Here is a 22,173-nt window from a genome sequence, read left to right as displayed (position 1 = left end):
ATCATCATCATCACCAGCAGAATTCATTATTGAAAAACAAAAAAATTGTGACAAAACAGTGATGCAAGAAACAAAAGAATCTCTCTCTCTCTCTCTCCTCTCTCTCTCTCTCTCTCTCGATATTGGAAATGGAAAAAATTCTTTTTTGTTTTGTTACTTTGGTTGTCTAGTGGAAGAATATTCTTCTTTGTTTTCAATTATTATTTGCATTAACACACCAGACACACACACACACACACTTGACAAACCTAATATAAAAAAGGCGAAAATGAATTTTTTCTTGTTTTCTTGTTTAGGCACTTAAAATCAAGTGCTTCAAGTTGTTTTTTATCAATTATTGGCTACCAACATCACCAAAAAAAAAAAAAAAAAAAAAAAAAAAAAATGGATGATGTGTCAATCGCTGACGGATGATTGTGAATTCCATTATGCTTCTGATGCTTCTACGGTTGTCATTCATTCAATTAACCCAAATAAGTTTTCAGTGAAGAAATTTTTTTAATTTTAAAAAATTTTTGTTTCATCTAATTTGAGCTGATGAAACATTTCAAGTGTTTTACTTGCAATTCTTTCATTTCATTTCATTTCATTTTTTTCTCTTGTTTCCGAAAAGATCATCAAGTGTTTACCAAGAAAAGAAGAAAAAAGCTTTTAAATTTTCTTCTTCTTCTTCATTCGACGAAGAATTTCTTCATTCATTCAGTACAGTTAGCCCTGCGTTTCGAAAGGCCCAAAATTAATGATCAATCATCATTAGATCTACGAACGAAGAGCGAATTTTTTTTCTCTCGAAAAATTCCAGGATTTTGATTCGGATTTTTTTTCAAAAAAAAAAAAAAAATCTTGAAACAAGGTTTCATCATCATTATTTCGTACTTAATTTTAAAGTATCTCTTTTCTCTCTCTCTCTCTCTCTCTCTCTCTCTGTTTGTTTGTTTCCAAAATTGATTGACATTGAAACATCATCATCATTATCAAGCACACACACACACACACAGACCAAACCAATTTAAACCAGATCAGAACCAGAACCAAAAAAATTGAATATTTAAGAAGAAAAAAACAGGCTCCAAACAATTCTGCGCATATTCATTATCAAACCATATGTTTGTTTTTTTTTCTATAGTCCATCCATTTTGGATCCAATTTTTTTTTCTTTTTCACAAAATTCAATCATTTTAGCACACACGCAAATCACACTACTGTTGATCTTTCATCATCATCAAAAAACGCAATGAATGAAATACACATGCTCAGGTTGGGTTTTTTTAAAAGGGAAGAGTTCCCTCTCCCACTCTCTCTCTCTCTTCTGGATAAGAATCCCTATAGTAACCATCATGTAAAATACAAACATGAATATACTCTCTCTCTCACTGTCTATCTATCTATTTCATGTCTCCGATTTTTTTGATTCTGTTCAAAAAATTTGTTTCCCTTTGTTGTTGTAAAAGTTGTTTGCTTGGTTTGGTTTGATGTTTTTTTTTTTTGAAAATGAAAATGTTTTACCATTGATCATTATTAAACAAACAACCTAACGAACGAACGAACGAACGACAACAGAAATTCAGTTACAAAAACAACAACAACAACAAACGATGGTTTTCAACAGCGATTATCATTAAAATTCGCATGTTTTATACATGGTTCGATGATTTTTCTTCTTCTTCTTCAATTACTTAACGAAAGGAAAATTAAATTATGTGTGTGTGGTTTTTTCATTCTGTAAATGAAAATAAATCCATTCCATTTTAATTTGTCTGTTTTCATCATTCCACACAATAATCATTTTATGTAAATTTTTGTTTTGTTTGTTTTTGTTTTTTCAATGATAATCTTTTTTCCGAGTTAATCTTGATAATAATGTAATCTTGTTTGTTGTTGAAAAATATAATTAAAAGTTGTTTTTTTCTCGATTGTGAACTCTTCAAAATCTTGTTTTTGTAATCAAAAAAAAAATTACAAAATTTTTACATTGAGTAAGTATGCAACTTTGTAATTTTACTTTTTTTATTACTTTTTTTTTGTAATTTTACTTTTTTTGTAATGAATAAATTTTATTACAAACAAACAAACAAAAAAAAGCTTGAAACTATTTCCCGAAAACTATTTCTACATATGCTGCACTTGATTTTTTTTTTCTCGGAAAATTGCTTTTTTTTCCTGCAGGAGAGAAAAGTTTTAAAAAATGACCATCATCAATATATATTCATGATGATCAGATTAGCAGGAAAAAAAAAGTTTTAAAATTGAAAAAATAAAGTTTTAAAAGAAATTTTACTACATATATTCATGAGGTCTGTTTGTGACAGAATTCTTATCTTTTCTTTCTTTTTTTCATTGTTGTCGTTTTATCACAAAAACAATCTGTTTGTTTGTTTGTTTTGTTTGTTCCACTGGAAACAAAAACACACATTATAACAACAACAACAACAACGACAACAACAAGCGATAATAGACCAAAAGAAACACACAAGTGTTCAAGTTGAAGACAATCTGAATTTCCTCAACCGACACACACACACACACCTTATTTACATGAAATAACATGGCATTTTTTTTTTTGGTTCAATGTTTGTTCCAAACAAGCAAACAAACAAACAAAGAGAGAGAGAGAGAGAGAGAGAGAGAAAAATGTCAAATCTCAATCTTTAATATTCGATAAAAGCGATAGCCCCAAAAAAACCACCAAAACCAAAATACACGCGATCCATTTATGTGTGTCGAAAAAAAAACTAATGTTTTTTTTTTCTTCTACTATAACCTAAATTATTAGATTCTTCTGAATATCTGATCCTGTCAAATCATCAAATGTAAAATGAGGGAAGAAAAATTTTTCTTCTGGAAATTCTAATGAAAATAATTTGTTCGTTTGTTTGTAATGAAATTTGCAGGAAAAAAAATGTTGGCTTTTCTGCCTTTCATTTTTTTTTTTTTTTTTTTTTTTGAAATTTTCATTCATCGACGACAAACTTGTTATTGAAGTTTTTTTTCCCGATACTGTTTCTACTTGATTTGGAAACAAACAAAAAAAAGTTTGTTTCGAAATTTTTCGTATGGAATTTTTTTCCATGTTTCAACCCTTTTTTTGTTTCCATTCTCGGTGTGTTTTTCGAGCAAACAAACAAACATTTTTTTTGTTTGATTTTTTAATGCTAATTAATTAGCATTACTACTAACGACAAAATAATGAAGTAATGATAATCATGAACAAACAAACAGAGAGAGAGAGAGAGAGAGAGAGAGGAAAAAAAAATTCTTGCACAACTTTTATGTAAATATTTCTCCCATTATTTGATTTATTTTTTTCTGGAAATTTTCTCTCTTCTGTATCGATTTTTTTTTTTTTGTTGAAAAAGTTGAAATTTTTTTCAGGCCATTTTTTCTGATGAATTTTTTAACGGATTTTTTTGTTCAACTGAAACAAAACCAAAAAAAAAGTTATCATCGAAAAAACAGATATATAGACAACAAACGATTATCATACATTTGGAATTGAATTGAAGCCAATTGAATAAAATGAAAATGTAAATTATGTTATTTTTTCTTCTTTCCAGAATAAATCATCATCAACAACAACAAAAACGAAAATTTCAATTATTTATTGAGAGAGAGAGAGAGAGAGAGAGAGAGAGAGAGAGAGAGAGAGAGAGAGAGAGAGAGAGAGAGAGAGAGAGAGAGAGAGAGAGATTTATGAAATGATAATATGAAAAAAAAGAAAATTGCCAATTGCGAATATATTTGTAAAAAAAAAGTATGCTTTGGATATATGGGAATATTGTCATATGTGCTTTTCGTATGTTTTGAATGTTTTTTCGTTTTTTATTTATTTTTTGGATGTTTAAATGTTGTTTATCTCTAGATAAATGTTGTTTGTTTGTTTATTTCAAATGTGCGCAGTGAACCAAAGACAAAATTTTGTTGTTTTTTTTTGTTTTCATTTCAAAACTCGACAAACTTGACGATGAATAACGAAAAACAGAAAAAAACAACAGAAAACGTTCATCCATAACGAGGATCATCATTTTTATTATGTTGTTTGTTTCGAATCATTCTGATTCTGATTATCATTTCATCTTTGTATACAGAAATTTGAATGCAAAAAGAAAAAATTACATAAGAAAATTTACAATGAAATGAATGGAATGAAATGAAGAAGGGCAAAAAAAGAAAAGAAGAAGAAATGAAGGAGATGGAGAGTGAAGAATTGAACATTGAATTTTCAATGCTTCACCACTATACCGAGAATTTTCTTTTCTTTTCTTTTCATTTTGCATTCTCCACAGTTGACATTCAGACATTCACAAATATCACTGGAAAAAAACACTGTGTTTTTGTGTATGTGTTTAAATTTAGATGTTGTTTGATTTGTTTTGGTTCGTAAAAAAATAACAGAATCACCAATTTTATGTAATAATAAAAAAAACACATTTTCGGAAAGGAAAAAATCATCAACACTGTTTACACACACACACAAACAAACATTTCACCATCCTCATCATTTAAATATGCGAGAGAGAGAGAGAGAGAGAGAGAAAAAAAAAGAAATGATTTTTGATGATGTGTGATGATGATCATCACACACACACAGCATTCCAGGAACAGCAGTGAAAATAAAATGAAAGACAACGAAAATGATGATGATGATGATGATAAAATGACATCCCATATAATAATAATAAAAAAAATAATGAAGATATTCATTACATGATGTTTTTTTCTGGTTTGGTTTGGTTTGGTTTCCTAGGTTTACTTGGTGGCCAACATAAAATATAAAAAAAAAATATAAAAATTTTTTTACTTGAATTTGATTATGGCTGTGTGTGTGTGTGTCACACACGAGAAAAAAGAGAGAATAACATTAACATTTTATCATCATCATCATCATTTTGTATAGTGACGAAAATAGGGAGATTCTTGATTTTTGCTTTTTTTTGTTTTTTTGTTTATTTACTTATTATACAAACGTTGATGTTTTGATGAATATTTTTTGTTTTTCGTCTTTTATGGTTCATTATGGTTCATTATAATAACCAACAACAACAAAAATCAAAAATCAAATTTTGTGAAGAAGAAAAAAGATCGAATTGATGTTTCATGATGTTTTTCAACGGAACAAATATTCATTGAAAAGTTTGTTTTTTTTTGACACCAAGAAAAAAAAATGTAATATTTTTTACCTGGAAGCCAAAACATATTTTGCATTCAATTTGATCCAAATCTTGAAAAGTTGATCAAAAAAAAAATCAAAAATCAAAACCAAATCTAAAAGTTGATTTTCACCATAGCAGTGCAAACTGCCATCATCAAACAACAAAATTTGACATTTTTTTTATTATTGAATTAATTTTTTTTGCTTCAAAATGATTGTGACATTTTTCTCTCCATAATCATATTATCTTTAACATTTTTTTTCAAAAAAAAAATTCATTTCATTTTTTTTCTTCCGTTTTTAACAGAATAGAATATAGAATGTAACAACAGCATTTTTGGGTTAAAATAGACGTCGAAAAAAGAAGACACACACACATATCATCCCCAGCACACCTTTACACCTTTGCACATAATAACACTCTTAAAATCTGCACACACACACAAATACGCACAATAAACAAATAAGACAAATGTCACCAATGGCCACCGATCAAGAATCATATCATTTACGTTTAGTGACATTGGGTGCCACTAATACCGGAAAAAGTTCAATATTAAAAGTAAGCAAGCGTGTACACTTTGTAAAAATTTGTAATTTATAATTTTTATTTATAAAAAACAAACAGAGATTTTTATTCAATACATTCAATGAAAAACATCGTCCAACAATTGAAGATTTATTTACAAAAGATTTTTCATTCGGTACTGTTTATCTTAAGGTAAATGATGATGATTATTAGGTATTTTTATATTGTAAATTGTAAAATGTAATTTACAATTATAATTAATGCGAAATTCTCATTATAAAAAAAACTTTTAAATAGTTTTTTACTAATTATTTTTCCATTTTCGTTCTTTTTTCTTGTTTTCCGTTCATCCTTTTTTTTATCGATCGAATCTAATTATAATTTAAATGAAACAAAAAAAAATTAATTTAAAACTTTATCGAAAAATGAACAACGAAACAAACACCGACGCATTTAAATGACAATCATTATTCTGTTTTGTACCTGGAAATTTCCGTTCAAACGAAAAAAAAATCACTGTCAATTTGATGGCTGAATGTTGTTTTTTTTTTTTTGCTTACCTGGTTTTTTTTAATTTACTTACTTTTTTTTCTTCTTCTTCGTTTGATAACAAAATTACGCGATACTTTTTCTGTTTCTGTTGTTTTTTTCTTCTTCATTTGATTGAATTTCCTTGAACATCAACATCAACAACAATATTAAAATTAAAGGTGGATTTTCTTGACACAGAAGGTTCAATGCAATTTCCAGCTATGCGACGTTTATCAATTGCAAATGCTAATGCATTTCTTCTTGTTTATAGGTTTGTTTTTCTTTTTAATTTATTTAAAAAACAACGAAAAACTAAAAACGACAAAAATAACTAATTTACTTTTTGCTCTGTTTTTGTTTATGTTTTCTTTTGCGTTCGATTTCGACAATCGATAGTATCGATAGTGAAATATCATTCGATATAATTAAACAATGTTTCGAAGAAATCAAAGAGATTCGTTCTGATTTTCAGGTAAGTTTTTGTTACTTTTTTCTTGTCATTTTTTTATTTGTTTCAAAAAAATAATAATCTTTTTTTTTTAAATTTCTGTTCTGATTGAATCGGAGAGAAATAATAGAGAAAAAAACAAACAAACAAGATGCTGCTCACTAGTTAAAGTGATTTCTTCCTTATTAAATAACATGGAGAAAGAAAGAAGAAAAGAATTAAGAAAATCATCAACATTCATGATACGAATTTAAGCTTTGTAATATCTCAAAAGCAAACAAAATATATTATTTTCTGTTCAATTCATGATCGACCATTAGATTTTGTTGTTGTTCGTTGATCGTTGATCGTTGCTATATTCGTATAATAATGATAATCAACTACAATAATAATCTGCTATAAAATCATCATCATCATTATATGTTATATATATAGAAATGAACAATAATCATTAGTCTTCAATCATTTGATTCGATATATATGATATTCACATCATCTAATTTCATAAGATTTCGAACGAAAGACAAGAAATGAATTCTTCACCCCAAACAAAATGCTAATGATTATGTGTATATATGTGCTCACACCAATGAATAAATGTTTGTTTTTGTTGGGAGATATTTTAGTTTGATTGCAAAGCAATTTCCATTAACAATGAATCCGTAAAAAAAACTTTCGACAAGTTTTTGTTTTTGTTTTGTTTTGTTTTGTTCTGTTCTGGATAGGCTAGGTTAATTCCTGAATTCTGTTCTGTTTCAAATTACCAGAAACATATTGTTGATTTAAATCAAATTAATCCCGTTTGTTTTTCTCGAATCAGGTCCACAAAAAAACCTTGTTCTTTTCTGTGCTTGGTTTTTGTCTTTTAAATTCTGAATTTTTTGACCGAAGAAGAAGGGAAGGGAAAAAATTTCAATTTTGAAACATTTTGAAGACATTTCCAAAGCCTTACGGCCATAAAATGCATTAAAATTAATTCCACTTCAAAAAAAAGAAAAGAAAAGAAAAGTGGAACTGAAAGAATATTCTTACCCAAAAAAACCTAAAAAAATGATGATGATGATGTGGATGTGATGTACATTTGTTTCCCAAATGGCTTGATGATGATGATGATGAAAGACCAAATAAGTAAAAAAAAAAAAGAAATCCATAATAAGTGAACTGAAGAGTAGTATATTTCTATAGAAAAGGCAATGGGCAATGAAAGAATTCTGAATTCTTTTTCTCATGTGATAAGTATCCTTCTCTAGTAACATTGACAACAATAATATTTGAATTACTTTATATTTTTTTTACGGGTTTGAAGATAGTGAAAGTGAAGAAAATTTTCATTCAATATTCTCTGTTCCTTAATGGAATGTTCTCTCTCTCTCTATCTCTCTCTTTTTTTATTATTGGCAAATACAGATATTGAGAAAACACACATATAGAAAATAAATAAGAAAAAAAAATTTGTTATTCATTTTTTTCCAGGAAAAACAAAAAAGTTTTTCATTAGTTTCATGTTTTATCTCTTTCCCCCGTTAACTCAGTTATTCGATGTAACAATTATTGTTGTGTGTGGTGTATTTTTTGAATGAGAAAAACTGTACCGTTTCTGCTTCTGTAAATTCATCGCTTTAAATTCATTTTAATTTGAAATTTTTTGTTTTGTTTTTTCGTTTTTTTTAATTTGTCCCATATGAATCCTACCTAAAAATATATACATAGGAAGTGCCTATCGTATTTGTAGGTAATAAACAAGATTTGGATAGTGAACATAAACGTTGTGTACAAAAAGAAGATGTTGCTGAATGGATATTTTGTGAGCTACCAAAATTACGTGCCAAGGTAATTTAAATTGAATGAATATTTTATTGATAATTGATTGATTGATTTTTTTGTTTTTCTTTCCGATCCTTCCTGCGTGTGTTAATTCTAAAATAGTTAATGGAATGCTCAGCAAAAAATAGCCAAAATATTAAAGAAATATTTATTACATTACAACAATTAGCAAGAATACCAATGCCAGATGCTGAAGGATTAAAACGTCGTTCATCAGCACAAGCTAGAGTTGATTCAAAACGAAAATTTGCTGGTACAAATTTATTAAGTCCAAGTCATGCTAATAATGATAATAATCATATGAATTCAAAATGCAATAGTATGAATACAACACCAAATCCAACAGCACCAAATACACCATGTCGAACAATAAATTCAGCAATAGCATCATCATCATCAATACGTCCACCAAGTAGTAAACCACGTAGCCGTTCATTAATACGACGTACATCGAAAAAAGTTAAAAATAAAGAAGATGCTGATGATTGTACTGTTCAATAGGCTAATAATAACGAAATAAGAAGAAAGAAAATATTAATAATCATTATCATTACCCAAAAAGCATATCGGACAATTCGATCTTAAATATCATATCATCATCATTTACTTTACTTTATTTTCATTCAATTATCTTATGATTTGTCCATCATTTTTTGTTGTTGTTGTTGTTATTGTTATCATTGCTGTTGACATAATCATCATCATCATATTCTTGATTCAAAAATTATACATTCTGTTCTTCATAATTGTTTCTCCCCCACCGAAAAAAAAATTGTGAGCCCATCATCATTTATCATTATGATTGATGATGGGGAAAAAGAAGAATTTCATGTTTTTAAATTCTAATTCTCTCTATATACTGATAATAATGATGTTATAATGTGTATCAATATTTATGTTTATATACTTGTGTTTGCCTATCTTTCTGATGAATCAATCTTTTTTTGTTTTTTTTTTCTCTGGTTATTCTCTGCTTACGAATTTCGTTTTTTTTTCTTCTTCTTTTTTCTCTTCTTCTCTCACTCAATAAAACACTGAATAAATAAATATTATTTATTGAACATCACAGCCTACGGGTTAATTTTTGTGTGTGTGTGTGTGAATTATATATGTGATTTTTTTCATATATTGGATTTATGGGGTTGACATTTTCTCATTGCCATTCATTCAATCATCATCATCATCATTTTGAATTTTGAAAACAAAACAAAACAAACAGAAAAAATCATAAATAATGATGATGAATGTGATTACATTTTATAATCATATCATATTCGGAAAAAAAAGAGATCCTTGACAGAATAATAATAATCTCTTGGTGATAATAATGACAGTGGAATCCTTTTATATTTCCCCTCTCTTTCTCGAAAGCAGTGCTTGATGATGATGATGATGATGATGGAAGGGGAAAAAACAGACCAGAAATTTATTGCTTGTTTGAAAAAAGTAAATTCGTCGTTGTTGATGATTATAGCGGCAAATTATGGATCATTTTTCATTTTCGTTCGTCATTATCATTGATTATTTTTGAATTTTTTGAAACGCATTAAACAAATGAAAAGTATCCAATTTTTACCAAACACAGAATCTGATTTTTTTGGAAATCATTTTCAAACACAAACGCGTACCCAGGTAAATTAAATATTTAAAGGGGGCTAGCAAAATAAATTGCATCGAATCAGTTTTTTTTGGAAATCAAAAACTAGACCTGCTGCTGCTGCTGCTGTTCGACATTTACACAGACACAGAAAAAAAAGATTGGGAAATGATTCCCAAGTGAGATTCTCGATGACAAGATGAAAACGAGAGAAAAAAGAGAAAAAAAAAAAATCCAATTTCAATCTCTGAATGTACCTAGCATTTTGAAACAATATTATGCATTACTCTCTCTCTCTCTCCCTTCAAGCATTAATCTTTTACAACATCGACAACAAAATAATCAATCTGCATAATGAATGATTTGTCGATTTGGTAATTTTTTTTTCGGGTAAATTTTTTATTTTTTTAATTTTTTCCAAGATACACCAACGCCATCTATTGGTTACAAATTAATTTTCATTGATTTAGGTTTAATTATTCACTTAAATGGTTCATATTTTGTTTTGATTGTGTATTAATTTTTTTTTGGATTATTTTTTCCTATTGATGGTGGTAATGATGATGTTGGTGATGTTGGTGATGATGGTGATGGTGATTTTGGTGATGATGATTTTGATACCGATATTGATATTGATATTGGTGATGATGGTGATTGTTGTTGTTGTTTTTGTTTACGATTTTTCGGTGTTTTTGTTTTTCTTGATGGTGTAAAAATACGTTGACGAAATTTCATTAATGTTGGTCCTTTTATTGATGGCATCATTCTACTTAAACAATAAGCTAATATTAATAAAAGAAGAATAAAAAATGCTGCAACACCAATTATAAGCATTATATATGCACGATTAAATGTTTTATTATCATCATCATTTAATGTTGTTGTTGTTGTAATATCATTAATATCATCAAAAAATATCATTGTTGTATTCATTGTCGCCATCTATCGGTCGAATAGATCAATCAAAATGATAATTTTTTTTTTGAAAATCGAAAAAAAAATTATTCAAAAGTCAAAGATTTACAAAAAAAAAAATTCTGATTTACCTTGTGTTCATGATGATGATGATGATGATGATCATGTGTAGTAGTAGCAGCAGCAGCAGTTGTTGTCGATTTGTTTGTTGCCATTGTTGTAATAATGATGATAATAATAAATCCACCACACCATCCAATAAATTTGATCACCCAAATGGAAAAAGGAAAATTATTATTTATTTTCAAATAACACCTTTTTCTGGATTATTTATCGATGGGATCGACATTTTTTTAGTTTTTTGTTGATTTCATTTCATTAAATAGTGGTAGAGAAAGAATGAAATTCACAGAGAAAAATCAAATTAAATTTAATCAAATTTTAAAGTTTTTGGCTTTGTTTTGCCCATTGCCAATTGCAAATCAAACAACAACAACAACAACAAAATTCAATTCGAAATTCAACAAACAAAATGTCAAAAGATTCCAGTATTGATCGGGTATTATTCGGGTTTGATGTCCAAGTTTTTTTTGTTTGATGTCCTTGATGTCTTTGAATGTGAGAGAATGAATTGTTGACCACCATTTCATTCTCTCTTTATACTGGCTAGATTTGAATGGAATTTTTTTTTTTTGGCCATCACTGGCCATCATTCACCAATGTTTTTTAATTTGGAACGGAATTTTTTTTTTCTCCTCATAAATCGATTTGTCATTATCACCACCAGTTTATATTCAATATTTTTCTGTTGTTGTTGTTGTTGTCCATAGATCGATGATGATTTATATTCGATCGATTTGAATGTGTGTTTTTTTTGGGGACAAAATTTCGACAGAATATCCTTAAGTTGGCCAAAAAAGAAAGGAAAAAGTTATTCAAATATTTATGAATAAAAACTAAAAAAAAGTTTTTTGTTATTGAAAGAATATTTATCAAATAACCCTTTAACACCATCATCTTTTTTTTTATTCAAATAAATCGATCAAGCATCACTAATTTATTTTTTTAAAAAAATGTACGTACTTGTTTTATTGTTGATTTAGTTGTCTGTTTTTTTTGATGATGAAAAAAAAACCTTTTTTTCCTATTTATGCATATTCAGTGTCAAGGAAACTATTGATTTGCACTCTCCTCTCTCTCTCTCTCTCTCTCTCTCTCTCTCTCTCTCTCTCTCTCTCTCTGTGCACATTGAAAGATGTTTTTCGTTATTCGATGTTCGAAGAAGAAATTTGTTTTTTCTCCGGAATCAAATCAATCATTAAACAAATATGTACGTTTTACATGTTGATTTTTGTTTTTTGTTTACGTTTATCAAGAAAAATCCCTTATTTTTTAGGTATAAGGGTTTTTTGTAATAAAATAAAAAAAAAATCAAGAAAAATCTTTTTCACTTTGGAAAGGATGTCAAAAAAACATTTATTTAAAAAGTTTCTTTAAACCTACACCTACACACAACACATAGAGTTTTAAGTTAAAAGTTTTCATTTCTGTTTTTTTTAATCAAATGGAAATGAATTTTGATTAGGAGGGGGCGGATGAAAGAAGTGAGAGCGAAGAGGGTTAAACAAACTTTTTTCTTTTTTGAAGAGGAAAAGAAAAACTATCGATTGTTTGATATATCGATACTTTTCGAATGTCAATGGGAAATGGAATGTTTTTTTTTGTGCTAATCTCAACCCTTTTTTTCCAAAAAGTTTTCTTCAATTAAATAATGATGGCAATGAACTCAATCGAATCAATCATGTTATGTCAAAAAATACATCAAAAGAAAATTAATAATAAAGATTGAACCCGAACTTTGAAGAAGAAGAAGAAAAAAAACCTCAAACATACACAGACCACCAAGTTGGATTGTTTTTTTTTTGTTTGCTCGCTTGATTATTTTTTGTTGTTGTTTAATCAATGTGTGCGGTATGTTCGTTTTTTTTTCTCACTATTTTCAATGGTTAAAATAGCGGCAAAAATTTTTATTTTTCCATCATCCAAAATCAAAATCATCATTTTAACTTGTTCCCAAGTTGCCGATTACATATATGTTTTCTTTCTCTCTCAATATGTATGGTGTGACATAGCATCGTTTTTGGTTGTTTTATTTTGAGCAAAAATGATCATTATGGCTTAATAATAATAATAATAATTTTTTTCTGGTTTAGATTGGCACGAATCATTTTTTTTGTTGTTTTCAACCATACACATGTTATACAACAACAACAAATTTTTGATTGTTGTTGTTTTTTTTTTTTTTTTTTTTGATTTCAATTAGCTCCGGAATAAAACAATTGAAAGTTTAGTGAAAGTTTTTTTCTCTTGTTGTTGTTGTTGTTGTTGTTTAGAAATTAAAAAAACTTATGAATAATGTCCATCATCATCATCATCTAATGATGGTCATTATTAAAACTAATTGTAATTAATTTCATAAAATTTTAAATTTCATAATTTTTTTGGTTGTTTGGACAACCAAAATACTCACTTAAATGTTGTCCTATTTTTTTTTAACTCTTTCCCTCCCCCCGATCTCTCTCGTTTCCATTTCAGTATAATTATCGTTTCATGACCATCATCATCATCATCATCATTTAAAAAGGATGTTTTCGAGACTAATTGATTATGACATTTATTTATTTCAACTATTTCAACATTTGTAATCAAAAGAAAAAGTAATTTCTCAAATTCTGAGAAGCAAAAACAAACAAACAACCAAACATCCATAGACAAACGGACAGATTTGGTGAGAGAGAAAAAAAAGGGTTAAATAATAATAACAGAACCAAACGAAAAACAGACCAACAGAGAAAACCAAACCAAAAATATAAATCTCTGGTTTTTTTGCTTGTCATCATCAAATTCAAAAAAAAAAAGAAAGAAAAGATTCATTAATATAATGAAAAATGAAAAAATAAACCCAAAAACAAGGCTGGCTGACTGGTTAATTAGATGGATGGATGGCTGGCTGGATGATATTATCCGCATCATTTTTTTGTTTGTTTGTTTGTTGATTGTCACATTTGAAATTTTTTTTCTTTTTTGTTTTGTTTGGGCAATGAAAAAAATATTGTCTGTACCGAATTTGGTTTTTTTTCGTCTACTTTTAAAAAAAAAAAAAATACCCGAAATTTCCGCATTTTTTTCCCCCAATTCAAAAACAAGATTTATTACCTTAGTTCATCGACATTATCCGATGTTTGAAAGTCAGAAAAAACGAACAAAAAACCAAAAAAACCAAACCAAACTGAAATGAACAGGGTCGACAACCGGTCATAATACATTTTTTTTTCTGGTTTAGATTTTTTCAATTTTTTTCAGAAATTTTCAATGTTTTACACACACACACACACACACACAGAACAGAACAGGTAGCCTGTATACAAACTTAACCGTTTCTTACGTAATTTTTATATGTTCAGTTATGTTCAGACAACAAAAAAAAAAAACAAATTGTTTCAAATTAGAATCGGAAGTTTTTTTTTAATTACCTAAAACTACCTGCTTTTTTTGTTGCTAAAATGAATTCATTTTATTCAAATTACCTGGCTTTAAAAAAAATAGTTGGAAGAAAAAAACGGTAAAAAACAAGCATTTGAAATCTTAACGAAAAACAAATGACAAAACGAAACGAAAGAAATGAAAAGAAACAGGTCAAACGGAAATAATAATGTCTATGTTTTTTTTTTGACAATAAAAAAAGCAATATTGATCATTAATGATGATGATGATGATGATAAACGATTGTTTTGTGTGCGGCACTTTTTTCTCTATTCATCATCATTATTATTTGTTCAAAATTAATAAAAAAATGATATAATTGATTTATGCGGTAAGTGTGTGTTTTTATGTTTCATTTGATTGCACACACTGACATATCGAATATCGTAATCAATTGTGACTACACCGACCGGTTATGAGGGAGAAAGAAGGCGGCTTTTTTTTAATCATTATCGTTAAAAGATGTTTTTTTTTCTTTATTAAATCCAAATAAGCAATAAACGTAAACGAACGTAAATGATATCATCGTCATCCTGTATCAAATCAAGATCAACAAAAAAAAAAAAAGTAATAAAAAAAACGTTATTTAGTTTAGTTTTTACAATGTTGATTATCTTAAAGAAACAAACAACAAAAAAAAAAAGAAAAAAAGAAATCCATTCTAATTGATTGATGTTTTTCTTACGTTTTTCCATTTATTAGTTTTGTTGGCCTTCCGCTCTCTCTTTTATACTATCTCTAACGGATGTTTAATTGATTTTGTTTCTTTTTTTTTCTGCGGTTTTGTTTGTCGGTCGATCGAGAAAACACAAAGACCTGTGTATATATAGTGTGCGTGTCCAAATATTTATCATTGACTTTTTTGTTTTGTTTTTTTGGTTTTTGTTGATTTAATAATAATGTTTTTATATTTATAGTAATTGTGCGGTAAAAGATGAAAGATATTTATAAAAAAAAATTAGAATGAAAATTATGTTGTTATTTTCGGTGTTTGTTTATTGTCGGCGTTGTTGTTGTTTTTTTTCAGGTAAATCACAAAAGAAAAAACATTGGGATTTTTCCCAATGGTTTCTGAAACATCAGGAAATTAAGTGAATACACATTATGTGAATTATGTGAAGTGTTCACAGATGAGATGCACACCTATGGATGGATGGATTGATGGATGTGATGATGAAAAAAAGATTCGAAAAATCGAACGTTTTTGCTTCTTTGCAGAATTGAAGAAAAAATTCATTTTGTAAAAAAAATAAATTCCCAGACATTTTTTTTATGGAATTTTCGTTTCAGCTTTAGTCTGGTTGTGGTGGGGGAGAGAGGGTGATAAAAAAAATATCCATCATCATCATCATCAATATTCGAGCATCTTTTTCTTCTTGGTTGGTTTCACTCCCCCCTTTGACTGGGCACTCAAAAAAAAAATTTACAGTTTAATGTATGATTCATGAACAACCAAAAGACAAAAAAAATGAAAAAAATTATTGCCTTCATTACATTACATTTCATATTCTGTACATGTACAAAAAAAGTCCTTATGGATATCCATACTTACAAAGGCACATCCATATCACATATTTTACACCAGACTGCTTGGCGGGCAGAATAGTTTAGTTTAGCTTTTTGTTGTTGTTGAAGGAGGATTGTAGGGGGGAGTGAGAGCAATTTAAACAGATAATTTATGATTGCAATAATAAAGAAATAGATGGATAGATAGCAAGAGAGAGAGAGAGAGAGAGAGATTCTCAATAATCGTTGATAATATTAACAATTGAAAATTTGGTCAAACAACACTTGAGGAAGACGAAAGAAAAGAAGAAAAATATTATTCTGGGTTTCAAAATAAGAAAAATTATTTATGAATCAAATGATGATTCATTATTTATGAAAAAAAAGGAAAATTTTTAAAATTTTTTCTTTAAAAAAACGAAAAAAAATTTACAAAAAAGAAAAAATTTACAAAACGAAAAATCAATAAATCATTCGAATGTCTTTATCATTCGAATGTTTTGGCAATCCTCCCTCCCCTCTCTTCCACAACAGGTTTTTCTCCTCCCCCAATTTTGTTAAGCTAAACTGTGATGTGCATAATTTTTTTCTAAATGATCAAATAACTAGAAGAAAACCCGCCCATTATGAAGTAAAAAAAAAAAATGTTAACACCTTTTTTTCAACCACCACCACCTCCCCCTTTTTTCCAATCAAACATTGATTGTTTTGTTTTAGTTAATCGTTGTCGACAGGTGAAAAACAAAGAAAGGTGGAAAAAAAATAACGATGCAACAGCTAACTAACAAACACACACACACACACCTGAGATCTAAATAACGAGCTTATTTTCAGGACCTGTACCTGGTGCAGAAAGTAGGCAAGAGAGGGAGAGAGAGAGAGAGAACATTAGCATCATAATCAACAATGGGAGAGAAAAAAATGTATAGATTTAATATGGATTGGTTGTGGCTTTTGAACGTAAATGAACGAACGAAACTGAAACATGGTTGCATACAGGTGGTATATAGAATATATGAAAAAAAAACACAAAAACAAAAAAATCTACCTGAATAAATCTGAAATGACTTGTTGAATGAAACAACAAATTATCGCTACTGCTTCTCTCTCTCTCTCTCTCTTTGATGTTGTTTTTTTCTTCTGAATGTGATTACAATGATCAGAGTGTAGGAGAACAAAAACAATCATAAAAAACGCATTTGTAATAATTAATAAAGGTGTATGCTTTATGCCGAAAGAGAGAGAGAGAGAGAGAGAGAGAGAGAGAGAGAGAGAGAGAGAGAGAGAAAACGGTGTTTTTTATTGATTGAACCGGTGTTTTTTGTTGTTGTAGTTGTCGCTTGTTTGTTTGATGATTAAATCAGCAACGACAGCAATTTGTCATCATCATCAAATCAAATCAACAACAAAAAAAAATGAATATAAAAATGCAATCAACAAAAAAAAATTTTATTCAAAAAGTGATTTCGTTTTGGTTTTTTCTGATGGTTTCGCTGTGATGGTTTCCTAGATGTTTGATTTTTTTTTGGCTGATTTTTTCATCTTGACCTTTTTTTTTTTCTCTTGGTTGGTTTTGAAAAAAAAATTTCCTTTGGAATTTCCTGTGTAACCACAACAGCAGTTTTTTTCTTTTGCTGGGAGAATTTTATGCAGATTTTGTGATCAAAATTCATAGTGAAAAAAAAATAGCAAGAGGAAAAATGAATCCCACTTACCTTTATCAATATCCTCGTCATCATCATCAAAATCACCATAATCAACAGCAGCATCCAATTTCATCAACAGATCAAATGATGATGATGACGATGATGAGTAATCAAGATGAACATCAGCAGCATCAGCATCAGCATCAATCCATCAATTTTGGTGAAAGATTATCCACATCAACAACAGCAGCAACAGCAACAATATTTAATGAAACATCAAATGATTATTATCGTCGATTTGATGATGGACATCATACTGATGATCTGGTTGATTATCCACAACAACAACAGCAACCGATAATGTACCATTCACCATCAACAACAACAACAACAACATCGATATGTTCGACGGATTCGGAAAATGCTTCTGTTGTTGGAAATCTTCAGAATAATTCCGATTCGGAAACCACCACCACCACCAATACATCATCATTATCACCATTATCAATGATAAATCAAACAAAACAAACAATAAATACAAATTCAGCATCATATCAACGATCATTATTAAAGCTACAACATCGTAGATTAAATGAAATGACATTAAAATGGTTAGATGATAATTATGAATTAAGAGATGGTATTTGTTTACCAAGATGTTTAATATATCGTCATTATTTACAATTTATGAATTGTAATGCATCCGATTCGAAACCGGTTGGTGCAGCTGCATTTGGAAAGGTAATTTGATTGATTTTTGATTTTTGATTGGGGAGTTTTTTCATCGATGATTTTCTTAATCGATTGTTTAGTTGGTTAGGCAAAAATTTTCCAAAATATCAACACGTCGTTTAGGTACACGTGGTCAATCAAAATATCATTATTATGGTATAAGCATTCGACAAACATCACCATTATTTCATGAACAAACATCATTAGTTTCATATCAAAATTATGGTGGTTCACCATCAAGTTTAGCATTACAAGATTTACGTTATCATCAACCAAAACAACAACAACAACAACAATCGAATCAACAACAACAACAACAACAACAACAACAATATCATCATCATTCACCAAACAATTATCATGAACAAAATTATTATCATGAACAAAATTATGAACAAAATGAAATAATGGATGATATTTCAATGAATGGTTATCATTTTTCGAATCATCAACATCAACAAACAACAATCGATAGTCAAAATTGGCATACAACAATCGATTGTCAACAAATCCCGTATCAACATTATTCGAATCAATCGGAAAATTCATTTGTACCATCAACACCAAATACGGTTGTTTTTAATGATAATTCTGGAACTGCAACAGCCGCAACCGATGATGGAATGACAATTTATCGTCAATTACAATTGATAAATGATTTTGAACAACAACAACAACAACAGCCGAATTTGACCTATAATGATGATGATCGATATCATTCGGATACATTAATGGCAAGACAACCATCACATCAACATTATCATCATCATCATCATCATCATCAATCAACAAATTTCAATGATGAACAAAGAAAAATTTCTTCATTAGAAATTGAACATGAAATGGATGAATTTATATGCCGTAAACAACAACAACAACAACAATGTCCATCAGCAACAATAACAGCAATACAATATTTTCAAAATATGTATCCAAAAGTTGATGATTTTGAATCAATACGGCCATCAAATATTTCTGCAACAATTGTATCAACATTTTTATTAATGTATCGTAGTCATTGTGAACGTTTATTTGATACATTTCAATTGGCTAATGTTGATGAAATGCGACGATCATTATTGAATTTTTGGTATCAAATGCCATCACATTTAGCACCATTTTTATCATCATCACCATTTGCTTATCAGGTAATCAAACAAATCGATACATTATTGTATAGGGTAAGTTCATATCTATGATTCATTTCAAACTAAATGTTTTTGAATAACGAATGATTATTGTTGAAAAAACATTAGACAATGGAAGATTTTTTCTCACAACTAAGCCTGTTACCCGAAATGTCCGATACATTTATCAAAGATATTCGTTATATAATAGAAAATTTTGAACAATGGTTATATTCAGCAATTATGGATCCAATGGGTCAAATGTGTTTAATTATTTATCAATATCGTTATGATTTGGAAATAATTTCATCTACGACAACAACAACAACAAATAATAAACAAACAATTTTAACAAATGAACGAATGGTTGAAATAAAAAATAATGTTATGGAACATTTAGTACGATTATTGAATCATAAATCACGTATATTTAAAGATTTTTCAATCGGTATGCAAAAACAATTGGAATTTATTAATATGATTAAGGTATGTGCCAAAGGGGAAAAAAATCCAATTTTGAATTGATAATTTCTTGTTTGTAACCAACAAAAAAAAATTAACATTTTTCAACTCTTCAAGGATTGTCAACACACTATTCATCAATTACGGAAACATTCGAAAGATTATTCACAAATGATGTTTGAAATACGATCAATTGGTTTGAATTGTAATAATAATCAAAATCAAAATTGTTTACAAATGTTACCATTATGTGATCCAATATTAGTAAATGATCCATTGGATCTAATCAAAATGGATGAAATTCTTAAACAAGATTCGATTGCTGTTGATAATAATGAAATAAATTCAAACAACCCGAACAACATTCATATGACGGCGACAACAACAACAAATTTCAATAATAACAACAATAAACGAAAAAAATTATTGATTGATTCATTTTCATGTAATTGTATTGCAAATGGTGAATCATCATCATCATCATCATCCAAAATAATCATTGAACAATTGCAACAAAAATTTCATCTACTCATACGTTATATGCAAATAATACAAGAATTTAATTTTATAAAAACATTACATTGGACAAAAGCTATTGTTGATCAAAATATTTGGAAGGTTTGTTTTTATAATGAAAAAAAAAGATAATAATAATAATATCCCTTTCCAGAATAGCCCCTTATTTTTGTTTTTCTGAATCTTATCTTATGATGTTTGATTCAAGCAAACAAACATCAAACAAACAAAAACAAATCCAGCTCAATATCGAGCAAACATCATCATTTTTCCTTATGATCCAATCCTTATATTGTTTTTTGTTTTTATTATTATTAACTTGTTTTTACTTTTTATTTTTGTCTGATCCCCTTTTTTTCTGGTTATATCATGTAATGGCTTTTCAATTATATTTGGATCATCGTATTTTGTATTTTGTATTTTTTTTTTACAATATTACTATGGAACAACAACAACAACTATAGTGCCATTGGAAATGTATGAGACGACGATCAAAACTATTATTATATGGAATCAATTTTTATATTAACAATTTAATGCGAGAATTAACTATAAATGATTCGAAAACTTTATGTAAGTAGGAGAAAACAACAAAAAAATAGATAAATTTTTTTATTATCTATCTATTTTCATTCTGTGATAAGAGATAAAAAAAAGTTAAAATTTCATTAGTTTAAAATCCTCTTTCCTCATCAAAATACTTTTCATTTTATCTTCTTCTTTTTTGTTTTTCATGATATCCAATTTTTTTTCCTTTTTATTTTATTATCATTTCAACAGTCTTGATCATTTTATTATTCGTTTTCGTTTTCGTTTTCTTTATATCTATTTTGTCTATGGATTTTTAGTTATAGGAGTGTGTGTGCCTGTTTGTTGGAAATGAATTCTAATTCTATTATTTTGTTTTTGTTTTGTTTCTATTTTGATACTAGCTATTTGGGATATGATATTTGTCTGTATTAAAGAATGTTTACTATTAAATTTGGCCAGAATCGATCGTTATGAAATGAAATTGTCGACAATATTAACAAATAAAAATACTGATAATAATAATATAATCATACCAATTATGGATGGCCATCATAATATCTTAAATATAGATCATTCAACAACAACAACAAAGATGAAACAAAAACCAAATTATTTAAATGATGATCATGATGAAAAACAAACGCAAGCCGATATGATTAAAAATGATTCCATTAAATTAGAACCTATTGATACACCGCCTATGATTAATATACCAAGATACGTAGATGGTTATAATGATGATGATAATCGTAGAAGATTATTATGTGATACAACAACAACGAAAACAACAACAAATTTTTCTCAAAATTTTGAAATAGAAAATTCATCATCATCATCAACAGAATCAAGCAATTCATCAATTTCAGTAAATACTAATGATAATTTTACCGATAACAAACAAAATCCTCAACAAATTGATTATTTATCAACAGCCAATGGTAATATTTATGCTTGTCTTATTTGAATCATTTCAATTTTGAATAAATAAATGAATGAATATTCAATGATCATTAAAACAAAAATAGAAAAAAAATAATAACATCATTTCATTAGTTTATTTATTTATTTTAATAATAAAACAAAACAAAAAAAAAAAGATTTTTATTCATAATCATTA

The 22,173-nt window shown here is 28.1% G+C and overlaps 3 protein-coding genes and 1 long non-coding RNA gene across 7 annotated transcripts; 2 read left to right on the top strand and 2 right to left on the bottom strand.

Annotated features, from left to right (window-relative positions):
- The first annotated feature begins 1,460 nt into the window (after positions 1 to 1,460).
- On the top strand, positions 1,461 to 9,142 carry LOC113790860 (GTP-binding protein Di-Ras2). 2 transcript variants are annotated; one of them, XM_075822772.1, is made up of 7 exons: positions 1,461 to 1,791; positions 5,462 to 5,711; positions 5,778 to 5,870; positions 6,389 to 6,480; positions 6,606 to 6,681; positions 8,368 to 8,487; positions 8,584 to 9,142. In XM_075822772.1, exons 2-7 carry the CDS (start codon positions 5,622 to 5,624, stop codon positions 8,980 to 8,982), a joined length of 870 nt encoding a protein of 289 aa, XP_075678887.1. In that variant the 5' UTR covers positions 1,461 to 1,791; positions 5,462 to 5,621; the 3' UTR covers positions 8,983 to 9,142. The 2 variants fall into 2 exon arrangements, with proteins under 2 accessions (XP_075678887.1, XP_075678886.1); XM_075822771.1 differs by lacking the exon at positions 1,461 to 1,791 and adding an exon at positions 1,835 to 1,976 and having other exon boundaries at positions 5,457 to 5,711.
- LOC142645729 (uncharacterized) lies at positions 5,730 to 8,372 on the bottom strand. The gene is made up of 2 exons (XR_012846794.1): positions 6,239 to 8,372; positions 5,730 to 6,049 (listed from the first exon to the last, which is right to left on the bottom strand). It is a non-coding gene; the product is annotated as an uncharacterized LOC142645729 (long non-coding RNA).
- Positions 9,143 to 10,576: 1,434 nt separating the features above from the next.
- Positions 10,577 to 17,860, bottom strand: LOC142645727 (uncharacterized). 2 transcript variants are annotated; one of them, XM_075822776.1, is made up of 3 exons: positions 17,758 to 17,860; positions 11,125 to 11,894; positions 10,577 to 11,020 (listed from the first exon to the last, which is right to left on the bottom strand). In XM_075822776.1, exons 2-3 carry the CDS (start codon positions 11,206 to 11,208, stop codon positions 10,595 to 10,597), a joined length of 510 nt encoding a protein of 169 aa, XP_075678891.1. In that variant the 5' UTR covers positions 11,209 to 11,894; positions 17,758 to 17,860; the 3' UTR covers positions 10,577 to 10,594. The 2 variants fall into 2 exon arrangements, with proteins under 2 accessions (XP_075678891.1, XP_075678892.1); XM_075822777.1 differs by lacking the exon at positions 17,758 to 17,860 and adding an exon at positions 12,077 to 12,322.
- On the top strand, positions 17,522 to 22,058 carry LOC113790864 (uncharacterized). Of its 2 annotated transcripts, XM_075822752.1 has the most exons (7): positions 17,522 to 18,429; positions 18,501 to 19,601; positions 19,677 to 20,033; positions 20,127 to 20,214; positions 20,275 to 20,627; positions 20,990 to 21,098; positions 21,458 to 22,058. In XM_075822752.1, the coding sequence occupies exons 1-7, from the start codon at positions 17,743 to 17,745 to the stop codon at positions 22,018 to 22,020; spliced, it is 3,258 nt and encodes a 1,085-aa protein (XP_075678867.1). In that variant the 5' UTR covers positions 17,522 to 17,742; the 3' UTR covers positions 22,021 to 22,058. The 2 variants fall into 2 exon arrangements, with proteins under 2 accessions (XP_075678867.1, XP_075678865.1); XM_075822750.1 differs by having other exon boundaries at positions 20,127 to 20,627.
- Positions 22,059 to 22,173: the final 115 nt, after the last annotated feature.

Source organism: Dermatophagoides pteronyssinus, unplaced genomic scaffold, assembly GCF_027571235.1.
Source record: "Dermatophagoides pteronyssinus isolate colony J.1.1.1.1 unplaced genomic scaffold, Derpt_VIB-CSIC_2022.12 sq0020, whole genome shotgun sequence".
Taxonomy (NCBI): domain Eukaryota; kingdom Metazoa; phylum Arthropoda; class Arachnida; order Sarcoptiformes; family Pyroglyphidae; genus Dermatophagoides; species Dermatophagoides pteronyssinus.
Note: the sequence above shows the minus strand (reverse complement) of the source record. Positions and strands in the feature narration are given on the sequence as shown.